This window comes from Chelon labrosus (assembly GCF_963514085.1).
Source record: "Chelon labrosus genome assembly, chromosome: 7".
Classification (NCBI taxonomy): domain Eukaryota; kingdom Metazoa; phylum Chordata; class Actinopteri; order Mugiliformes; family Mugilidae; genus Chelon; species Chelon labrosus.
The window spans coordinates 27,160,801-27,173,127 of NC_140343.1; the positions used below are offsets into that span (position 1 = coordinate 27,160,801).

The window sequence follows — 12,327 nt, forward strand, 5'->3', positions numbered from 1 at the left end:
TCTTTGTTTATATATTTTATTTTATTTCATTTTTTTTGGTGCACATATAACCTATATACCTTTTTTGTATTACTGCTTAAAAAACAATTGAGATAACAATTAATTTTAAAATTCACAATATTAAGTGTACTTCTTTATTTTGAGTAATAGAAGAAATTTAGCACTCAAATTTTCAGATAACTTGAATGGTGAAGGAGAGACACCTATAGTGTGGTTACACCCAGATTAGAAGTCTCACTTGAACTACTATGTGATGGTTGTGGCACACTGTGTCCACAACTTGTGCAATGCAGCACTTGACAGTTTACTATTGTGCAACACTATACCACAGACTGAAGTGGTTGCAGGCACAACAAACCACAGCCAGAATGAAATTATTTATATTTGCTTCGATGAGCAGTTCATCATAGCACGACTCATACTGACATACTGGTGATCTCCAAGAGATGCGTTTCAGGAAAACTACAGCAATGAGTGCCTAGCACCAATGATAAGAAAAAATAACAATAATAACTGAGAATTTCACAGAATACAGCTAACCCATTAAAGAAAGGTAATGATAGCTGGTGGTGTTATTAGAGTACCAGAACTGGTTTCAAAACAGTGCCCAGCCTTTCTAATTAGTTATACTCTGGTAATCTGTTGGATGGCATGCAAAAATCAGACATTTAAACATTTCCACTGCCACAAATATGGAATCTGACACAACTTGGCCAAATCCTTCATGGCAATAAACAGTCTAACAAAACGGATAACTTCAAGTGTACGTATGCAAGGACAATCAAGCACATTACTGTTACAAAGAAGTGCATTTAAAGTCACCTATTTAACAGGACAAAATACACGCTGAAAAATGAATTGTGATCAAACCAGTCAAATATACACTCTAGTATGTCTTGGGTAATTATATTTTAGTTACTGGGCGTCCCCAAAGGACAATCCTATATTTACTGCTGTATTATTCCCAATAAAAATAGTTCTAATGATTCACTGTAATCCACAAGCGCCATTTCATCTCCACTCACAAATTGCACAATCAAGAGTCCCTGGGTTGCAAACCTGTTATCTATCCAGCCCTGGATAGGTCTGAAATGTAAACAATTTTGATTTTAAAATAAGATATTTATTAATATAGACTCAATGTTCCATCACCATTTAAATGTACTTTACAAAACATCAGCTAATGATATAGTCTAGTGATCTTTACCAACTATTTAAATAAAAATATCTACAATTTTATCACATATTATGGAAATATACTCTATTTGGTCCACCATAGCTGGATTCTTATTTTGTTAACTAGTACAGCTTATCATGCCAACAGTGGTGTACATTAATTGTGCAAGTGTCAGGAGGAATAGGGGCTACTTAACAATAATTGTGACAATTGAATGCTTTAAGTGAATCATTTAAAGGAGAGCAACTACCTTTCATAATAAAAACTCTCCATTTGTGTGCTGGGATGCTTGTGTTATTGTAACCTTTCATCCAACTAGTTCAGTTCATCAAACCCTTGTTTCCTGCAGTTAAATAATGATGACTGGAGAAAAGCACTTAAAGGCACCATTCAACAATTTCCTAGAGAACTGAAAAACTTGCTGTTGAACCCTGTATAATATCACACTACATCAGGCTCCAGAGACTTAACAAAGCTCTATTTCATCAGTCCAAAATCAAAAAATGATCGCAGTATTAATCAGAACCAAGCCAATGTCTGGAGGGAACTACTGTTTTTTACAACCTGGACCTTATTTCTGGCATAAAATACGATCGTTTACTCACCCATATAACTTTGGTGTTATTTGGTGTTGTTGGTCAGGTATTTACATCCGCATATAGCGGGAGTGACGGGGCACTGCAACGCAGCCTCTAAATAACGCATTATCTGCCACGAAATTCGTTCATTTCACCAATATTTTGTTATGATACGCTAGTACTATTCCCCATTGAGTAAACGATCGTTTTTTATGCCAGAAATAAGGTCCAGGTTGTAAAAAACAGTAGTTCCCCTTTAAGAAGGTTACTAATTTGTAACGTCCTGATGAAAATGTTTGCAATAATGCAATACAATAATGTTGAAGAAGGGCAGGACTTAAATTTCCATTAACTAAACATTTTTTTTTATTCCTGTTTACCAAAATGAAAACTTTCGACTTCTTTCTTTATGGTGTTGGTTTTATTGAATCTGAGCCCAGTATCCCATGTGGTACGAATTGTGTAAAGTCCCTCATCAGATCTTATTAAAATTAATTCGTATTTAATTATGTGAAATGAAAAAAACTAAACTTGATCCAAATATTGGCGGTCCTGTTCATAGTCATAGCTATGAGCTTACTGGGCTCAAATTATTGATTTGCAGAAGAAATTAAAGCATAACTGCCTCCTCTTTTATTTAATGTGTTACAATCAGCTAACCATTTCTTCAGAGCAGAGTCTCCACTCAGCTAAACTACAAGAACACCTCACTGTTAGTCAGACACATAGCTTATGGATTGCACATTAAATACAGATCTTTGCGGACAGATAATAACAATGAGAGCTAAAAGGTTTCTCGCATAAGAGCTTAATAAAGTTTGGTATTTCAACAACCAGAAACGGGTTTTAAAATTGAACCAGCTACAGGAATCCAACCCTTTGCATGTGTGTGGTCAGGTTGTCTTGTTTTGGATAAAGTGCCTGTGTGTCTCCTCAGTTTCTGCACTACCCAAAATGCACATGTGCAGGGTAGTGCAGAGACCCATCCTGAGCTCAGTTTCTCTGAAGCACCTTGAGCGCAGCTGCTTCCATGATTGTATGGATTTAATTATATGGAAGATGTAAAAAAAAATATTACTCTTATTATGAAAGATTTATATTAAAGGTACTATATTCTGAGTAAAGAGTAACATGAAAGGTGAATACTAGCAGCATGTGTAATCCTGATAACACTAGAACTAGTATCAACAAGTTTCTCAAAACTGCTAATAACAAGTATGCCATCTGCTGCAAATGATTAAATTCACTGTTGAATGCTGTAAAGGATGTGCTTAATACAAATTGTGTTTTTAAGCTTTATATGCAGCTGGCAGATGAATTAAATTTTTAACTATATGAATAATCGCTTTAAACATGAAATAGGATTAAAACAGAGCTCCAGCCTGGCTTTTGACACAATGATAATGGCATCAAACAACCATCAGTATCTCAAACTAATCCCAGTTTACCTTTAATGGTTGGCAAGATGGGAGCAAGCGCCAAATAATAACCTTAATATTACTTCAAAACTATACTTTTCAGAATTTAAGTGTGACCGTTGTGTTTTCTTTGCTGCGAAGTTATAGCAGTGTATAAATTATTAGTTATCCAAATTTTAGCTCTGAAACAGTTGTGAAAATTCTTGTATGGTGACAACACTAACCGGTATGAGCCTGGTGACAGTGTCCGTTTGGGTGTGTCTTAAATGCTCATAGTGTGAAGCTTTGGGAAAGTGCCATCAGGGTGTGCTGGTGTGTCTCAGCTGTGCTGCTGGCTGAAAGCGGGCCAGGCCAGGGTTACATTCAGCTGCTGGTTGTGTTGGATCAGAGATGTGTGTCGATAATGGAGAACGAGCTCTCTCAGCGATGAATGCAAGTTGTAGGGCTCAGCAAAGCCATATCCTGTTGACGTCCTGTTGATCACACAGTGTTTCACATCCCCATCCACACTGCATGAGAGAAGATAACTTGTCAGTGATTAAAGAATGTAAGAGGAGAAAAACATTAAGATGTTGTAAAACAATATGTTTATCTGCCTAAAATATGCCAATGTACTCACACAACAGAGCAGGCAAAGGAGCCTCTCTGAGTCTGGCTGTCTCTGATTAAGAAAGTCCCATCTCTCCTCCCTCTGAGCAGCTCCTCCGCCTCTTTCCGTCTCATGCCACCCACGTACCAGCTCCTCTCCTCCAGGTGGGTATCATCTGCTAGTGTGTACGGGCTAATAGGTGGGGTTGGAGTGGTAGGGTTAGCCAGAGGAAACATTTTTAAAATATACAGTGCTGAAAAACTTGCAGCTGCAAGTTTCAAGTTTTAGAGATTGGCAGATTGTACTGAATAACTATGCTTAAATATTAGCAGAAGAATCAATTTCCATTGATTCTGTCATTTTTGTTATATGAATAATGAATAATGAAGAATTTGTTAGTAATTAACTAAGACTAGAGAAGAATACTTACTCTTCTTCTTCATTCTTGATGCCCAGCCAGTCATTAATCTGGCTCTGCTGAGTGCCTTGCTGGGTGAGCCAGCTGAAATGTGGACAAAGCACAGTGAGGAGGCTGCAAAATCTAATTATTAGCAGAACGTGTTGTAATGTACCATCTGCGTTCCTCTGTTAGTTAATTTAGGTGACAGAATGCCAGCTGATGCTGAAGGCTTTACTAACAAGATAGAAACGAGGCAAGCAATTCATTTCAGTGGCAGTTATTGTGTTTTGAATATGCAGCATTCACACACACTTGAGTGAAACAGGGAGACCTTACAAAGAAAGTTTTCTAGCTTAGTTTTTCATGCATAATTACATCTTCAGCTCTATTAGACTGTGATCTTTGCTTTATTTGTTGTAAATGAATGGTAGTTCCTTCTGTAAAGTGTGGGTCATCTTTTCTTTCACAACCAGTCAAAACCTGAATAGGCCACATCTGCTTATTTGAATTAACTGAAGGGCAACAACCAGCTAGAAAGACAGTCTTCCTATCAGTCTTATGATAGCATATTGAAGATCAACAACTGTTGCAACATGGAGGAGAACAGCTGATTTTCTATGTTTATAACCCAGCTGTGTCAATGGTATGTGACAGACTGTTTTGAACTCAAAATTTTGTCAGTCATATCTCAGATGGATTTCATCTGATGGGGTCATGTTAACCCATCTGATTTGTGCTGGAGTTAGGGGTGCTATGCCGGGCCACCTGATACTTGATAGAGCTACAAGACAATTCTAAAAATGATATGTAGATACCTGCTTGCTAAAATACATTCAGAAGAGTCACAAACACTTGCCATCCAGAATTTTTTTTGCTCTCTCACTCTGCATTACACTCTCTCTTTTTGTTTTGGCTACTAATCTTTTTTAATTTACGTGATAAAACTCTAAGTTATCCAATCTGTATAGAAGACAATATTTTGGGATGAAAAAAGAAAACTACAGAGCAATAAACCATTCTCTGTCAGTACACAAACTAGGACGTAAGGGTTAAACTTACAGCAGGTATTGATCTCTGATCTTCCTTAGCTCCACAAGGTCAGGCTTTAGGCTGTTCATTTTCCTGTTGACCTCCGTGTGAGCCAGCGTTTTCTTCCTCAGCTCTTCTTCCAACAACTTCTTGCTGCTATGTATCTCTTCCACACTTGATTGCAGTTCATCTGAGTTGCTTAGAATACTGTATGCAAAGGAAGACCTTCAGTAAACAATTTAGTGTCTGCTGATCTGATGTGAGCATGCTGGACAGGCATGGCCTGAAGTAACTACAAATAATGGATCAAATAGAATGCATAAAAATGTGACAAAATGGGGAAAATAACAGGAAGGTATTTCGGACGCATACTTGTCAGTCTCTGTACTGCTGTCTAATGTGAGGAACATGTCGATGTATTCCTTGCTATAACGCTCTTGGCTTTCACACTCCTCCTCAAAGATCCGAATTATTTCACTGAATGCCTCAATGGCTGTCCGCTTGCTCTGCAGTTCCTGTGAAGCAGACATAACAAAATCTTTCCTTGTCAGAAGTAAACCATTTAAGTCAAAGGTTATGTTTTTGCCCAATAAAAACAAACTTATCTATTTGAAAAGAGCCTTATGGATGAGTTTGCTGCTGTACCTGGGAAGTTTGGTCCAACTCCTTAAATAGGCAGCCGTACTCTTTGCTCCTCTCTTTGTATTCATCTTGAAATATCCTCAGCTGTTCTCCGGCTGCATCAATGTCAACTTCCATTAAAACCTGCTGCTATACAGACAAGAATGTAAAAGATATTTAGTACTAAGTCCATAGGCCAGAATTTCAACAATAACAGCACAGCAACAGCATAGCTTTGCAAGTATTTGTACCTAGCAATTATTCGTTCATTCATTCAATATGTATTCATTCATCTTCTGTAACCGCTTGTCCTGTGAAGGGTCGTGGGGGGGCTGGAGCCTATCCCAGCTGCCATTGGGCAAGAGGCGGGGTACACCCTGGACAGGTCTCCAGTCTATCACAGGGCTAACATAGAGAGACAGACAAGCATTCACACTCACATGCACACCTACGGCCAATTTAGAATCGCCGGTGAACCTAACGAGCATGTCTTTGGACAGTGGGAGGAAGCCGGAGTACCTGAAGAGAACCCACACCAGGGGTCGCGTTAACCGAATATTTTCCGTCACTGACCATTTTTTAAAAAACTGTGACGGGACGGAAAAATCTGAAAGCCATCTGTCATTTTGACAGAATGCAATTCACACCCCTGACCACTTGGTGGCGAGTGATGTTATTAATTGGCTCTTGTCTCTAATCACAGTTTGCGTTCCAAACATCGCAGAACTTTTGTCAGTGCACGATTTCCTGGTACACCGATGCAGTCAGAGCTCGGCTAACGGCTACCAAAATGGAAGAAGCGGATGAAAGCACGTTGCTAGGACTGAGGGAAGGCAAAATTTATTTAAAAAAACTACCTGATGGAAGCCTTGATGGAAGCCTTGATAAAAGCGGGGTTTTGTGCAAATTGTGCAAAAAAAATAAAAATTTAAAAAAAGAGCTTTAAGAGCATTTAAGAGCACTAGCAGTCCCAATCCGAGTACGGACAAGACCAAAAGTCTAGCGCAACCTCTGACCCATGCAGACACAGGGAGCAAACTCCACATAGAAAGGCCCCAGTGGGCCTGGATTCGAACCTGGGACTTTCTTGCTGTGAGGCATCAGTGCTAACCAACACACCACAGTTCCACCCACCTAGCAATTACAGATATGAAAAGTCAGCCTGAAATCAGGACCCTTAAGCCAAAGACCTACCTGCTGGTATCTTGAAATTGGGTAAAGTAATTGTGTATCCAGTTTAGAATTGTACTGGGCCAGTGACTTCTTCTGGTAATATTGGATCAGGTCCACCACAGAGGGAAAGGCCAGTGGCTCAGAAAAACCATACTTCCCCCCGTGATGGAAAATTTTTATTAGTCTGTTGGAGCCATCTTTTCTGCAAAAGTCAAAGAATATTGGTTGCAAATTAGTGACCACAAATGCTTATAGAACAACACATTTTTTAGGCTGATGTGAATGGAAATTAGAGAGTTATTCCATTACAGTGCATGCTACATCTGTTCAACCAAACTACTTCTAAAAGTACTTTAGACATGTGCCTGCAACTTGTAAGAATATTGACTTGAAGAATAAAAAGAGCTTTGAGTCGCAGTTATGAAGCAAGAGACATAAGAAGAACGGTGTAGGAAGCATTTGAAGTCTGTTCCTTAAGACAAATGTGAGATGGATGACTGGAAAAGCATGAGTGGAACATGTCTTGTGTAGACTGGGTGTTATGTTGCTGACCACTGGAGTCTTTGCCAAACTCCAATCAACAAAGCTTTATATCTGAAACCTAGTATGTCCTGATTCAACTAAAATTAGAAATAAACCACAAAATGTATTAAGTTACACTTTAAATCAACTAAAATTATATTTGGACTTAGATACCAGCAAATAACTGACCTCTGACTAAAACATAAACAGTATTTCATTTAGGAACGACAAATCATTCATTCAAAGAACAGACTTCTGATAATTGTTACATTAGCTGCTCAAAGACTAAAACGTACAGTTCTGATACCCTTAACTAGTTGTAAGTGGTATAATTTAACCACTAGCTAATATTTTCATGCAGTGAAAGCACTAAACAGTGTATACAGTAGATGTTCATTTGTTTTGATAAAAATGAGATTAATAAAGTAGTACCTTAGTGTCAGAGTGTATTCCCCCTTAATCCTACTGGAAGCATCTCGGACCAGGAATGTGCCATCAGGAGTGTTTCTCATCATGTCATTCACTTCCTCTCTAGATATTACAAAAGCACATCAGGTTTCAGTAAATGGCAGGGTCTCAGGAACACAACTCATGAACAAAATAAGGTGGGAAATCTTCAAAACCCTGCACCTACATAGGATATGTGAGGGATGTAAGTCTATGAGAAAAGTTTAAGACAATTTTTAGGAAACTGCGTGAAAGAAAACAAATTAGTATAATATTATTATAAGGTTAATAATAACAGTCTATACCTTGAGATGTTTCCCCAGTACCAGTCAGCCTCAGACAGATGGTTGTCATCAGCGCTGGACTCACATGCTGCCACAGCTTTGGTTATATTGTTCTCAGGTTGAAGTTCTGATCACAAAGTTGAAAGGTGAAGGTAAAATTTAGCTCACAAAAAGGAAAAAAAAATCCTGCCTATCCATTTTTTACAACATCATATTGCTGTCCTCTTATTATCAACCAACTTACACTAACTGGAGTGTATGTAAACATTCTGTGTGTGCATACACATGAGCATTTCCATCAAAGCAGCTCTAAACTGTAGAATAGCCGAGCAAAAGGATAACAAGTATATCGTATTTAAACATACAACACAGACATTCATTCTAATGTGCAGATGTTGTAAATTGTACCTCAGTTGGGAACAAACTCATATTCACCACAAGATCTTTTGCAAACAAAAATGACGAAGAAATGTTAGAAAGTACCTCCTTCCTTGGTGGCATTGGTTCTTAGCTCAGGAAACACTTCATCATGATCAGGATGAGCAGAAAAGTCCTGAAGAAACGCCATCAGGGTGTTAGACTGTGCCTCACTGTCGTTTTGGCCCATCTCAGTATCCAAGAACTCTGAAACCAACCATATAACACCCTGGTGTTACCCACAATTTCAGTTTAGGCCAGTGTGTATGCGACGGTCTGCACTTTGTGGGTGTTCTGCACACACTGCTGGCCCCCCGACAAGTTGTGTTACTTAGTCTTGTACCATGTGGGAGACTCTGTCCAGACTAGTCTGCTGACAGGTGACACTGTCTGACTGCCTAAAATACCAGAGCTGGCACTCCTCAATGCTCAGGCACACTCACCCAGACTCAGTACTGCTCAGTGCTCGACCTCGCCTTGCCTCGCCTAACAAACAACAGCTGTCTTGAGTGAGATGCTATGCATGATGAGACTTAAGGTCGGAGCGGATGTGCCACTGTATCTGTTTATTTTTTTTGTTCCTATGTGTGTGTAAATGTTACATTCAGTGAGCAGCGACATGTTACAACCAGTCTGCCAGGCATTACCTGAAATCATTACATTTATATGTAATGTGTTTGTATTTACCACCATGTAAACACACACGCACACCCACAGGCGCTGACATGTGCAGTGAGAAGTGTGCTGTTAGCAGTTAATGTAAATCGTCCCTTCAGCACTTGTGATGGCATGCCTGGAGATGCTTTGAATCGCTTCTGCAGACAGGGCTGTATGCTGGAGGAATTGTACTAATGCTGCTGTAAAATTAGAAATGCTGTAATGCCATTTATCCACCATCTACAAACAGCAACGCTCTGTCAAAATTTGACTGGTACAAAAACCTAGTAAGAGTCCGCATACAATGAATCTCGTCGAATAACTTTATCTATAAAGTTCTTGTGATCCCAACTGCTACTATTTTTCTTGGAACTTCTTTTCTAGAGCTGAAATGATGATTAGTTAACAAAAAATTCAGCAACTGAATTTGATAATTGGTTCTTGTTTATTATGTCAGCGAGGTAAGCAAAATGTCTTTTGGGTTTGGGACTCTTTATGATGTCACCTTTTGGTGACCTTTTGCTAATATTGGATTGGTTGATCCAGTGGCTGAGTCAGTCCAGTTTCTTCGCCTTATATGATGCCACCGAGAGATACCGGTCGGATCAGCTGTAAAAAAATAAATTAATATTGAGTTCAATTTAATTTACTAGACATTGGAATTAAGCTACTGGTCAACATCTGATGCAAATGTGTTTTTGTTTTGCCCTCCTTTTGGTCACCAATGATTTTTAATTATATGACACACCTTTGGCATTCAGCCTTTAACATCAGCATTATGCCAAAAAAGTATTTCCTTAAGCTTTGCTCAAGTGAAACAGTGTTCGTTGTCCGTGGGTATGGTGCAAATTGAAAGATGAATTCTGCCATCTGCTGGTTCCATATTGGAACAGATCAAACATGTTGCAAGGAACCTTAACACTTGGTCTGACGGCAGTTTAAGTTTTGAGCACAGGGTAAAGCTTTTGCAATAATGTTTTTAAGAAAAGACAGTTTCCTTACAAGGACTTTAAGTATTGATTGTAAGATTATGCTTTTATGAAGGCTCTTCGCAGCTCCTCTCTCTGAGTGTGTCTGCACTCTCAATACCAGCTGTGTTGTTTCTATATTTAATTATTTTTTAAATCAAATGAATCAAACGCCCTCTGAAAAGTGCCTTCAATCAAAGATGAGGATAAACTTGTTCTCAATTAACATTTTTATTGTTTAACATGCTCATTTAATCTATAGTCATTTTTCACAAATCTCCTTGCTTGTGTTTTTTTTCCCCACTCAATAGTGCACAATTGCGGTGTCTTAATAACAGCCTTCAACATAACAGAGAAGAGCTTGGTAAGTGTGTCTCAGGCAAATAGATACAAATGACAAATAAAAGCGACAGTACGACAATATGAGTCTGTTAACACTGACAAAGGCTAAAAAATAACATAAATTTGGAAGGAAAATTAATACATCACATAATAATATATTACTTAGATAGAAAATATATTTTATTTTATTTTATTTTAGCCCTCACAGTGTCTGTCGAAAAACATTATGGCCTTTGGACAAATGTAGTTGGAGACCTGCGCTCTGTTTGAGATGCTTGGGCAATGTTCTAAAGGCGACATGGATTTACACCCAGTGTTTAAGACAATGGCAAGACCTTGTTTTACTTGACTGTCTGCACAGACAAAAAGAACAACAACAATAATAATAATAATAATAATAATAATAAAAGGTACATTAAAGGCAGTAGTGATTTAGTTTTTTTTAGGAATAAATTATACCTCAGCAAAGCCAGCATATGTGTTTCTTTATCATTCTCTCATCTATCACAATTAATAGATACCTCTTGTTTTGATGCTTAAAATACTCAGTATAGCACCTTAAGCTTACCTTGATCAGCTGGTGGAGGCTCAGGCCTACAAGCCATGGATATTTCTGCCTGCTGTCGATGTTGGGTAAGCAGTGATGACATCACAGGATACGCATGATGGGGCTCAGGATTATCCCCCATATGGTTGGTGTTCTCATTGATGACCACAGCCTCGTCCCTGAGATGGAGGGATGCTAGTGACGACACTGGCAAATCAGCTGGCTGGAGCTCGCTTTCCTTTGTCCAGAGATGGAAGTTCTCAGCTGCCATTTTCATAACAATGACTGGATAGTCCAGCTAGGTTTTATTAAGGAAGTGAAGCAGCAGGACGTTCTGTGCCACAGTGCAGTTGATCACATACTATCAGCTTACAGTTATGCTCATGGCTGAGGATAGCAAGGGCGGCAGTGCCGAATTCATGGCTGCCCAGTGTTGTGGAGGTAGAGGGTGTTCCTCGCCCTGAATCCCCGTTTTAAACACATCATACAGCAGAGTAATGGCATTGCCAGTAGATCCTTTGTTTTCGCTTTCTTTTACATAGGCGGAGTTTTCTTTTTTCAAGCACTGTTGTGTTTCACAGTCACTTGCTTAAAGGGATTCATACCTGAGTGCTAGCCAAAACAGTGCCTGGTTCATACACACTGTGACACTAGTTGTTGAACTGCAAACCCACTGGAGAGTGACAGACTGAAGCACAACTGCCTATAGTCTTCTTTGAGGACCCATGTGTCACCTCATACCTAAATCAGAAGAGGCATATGTTCAGAAAATCACCAAAATTGGGCTGCAAACATTTGGCAAAATAATGGTTAATACTACTACACTGCTGTGATTTTTCAGCATCTCAATTGATTTGCCAGAAACCTGAAATCAGATAATGGATTATTATGTGAACAAAACACAAATGAGCAAATGGGCACACATTTATTTTGATAATGAGTTCATCATTTTAATTAAGTTTTTAAGCATTAAAAAGTTAAAAAGTAATAATGTGTTGATTTAGTTAGTACTGCATTATTGTCCTTCTGTTTTGGACGATTTCAGACATGCCTTTAGTTCTGTGAAATTGTGCTTTTCAACATAGTTTTCTGGCCTACTGTCAGATCGGGAGAAACACGATAATTATAGACCCAGATAATAATCTTCAAAATCCAGTT

The 12,327-nt window shown here is 38.7% G+C and overlaps 1 protein-coding gene across 1 annotated transcript; it reads right to left on the bottom strand.

The window, feature by feature from the left end:
- Positions 1-2,289: 2,289 nt before the first annotated feature.
- LOC311490356 (phosphatidylinositol 3-kinase regulatory subunit gamma-like) lies at positions 2,290-11,440 on the bottom strand (the record flags this gene model as incomplete). The annotated part of the gene is made up of 11 exons (XM_084547803.1): positions 2,290-3,682; positions 3,793-3,954; positions 4,193-4,264; positions 5,222-5,398; positions 5,564-5,706; positions 5,837-5,959; positions 7,007-7,187; positions 7,940-8,038; positions 8,260-8,365; positions 8,722-8,862; positions 11,191-11,440. The coding sequence occupies 11 exons, from the start codon at positions 11,438-11,440 to the stop codon at positions 3,493-3,495; spliced, it is 1,644 nt and encodes a 547-aa protein (XP_084403929.1). The 3' UTR covers positions 2,290-3,492.
- Between the last annotated feature and the right edge of the window lie 887 nt (positions 11,441-12,327).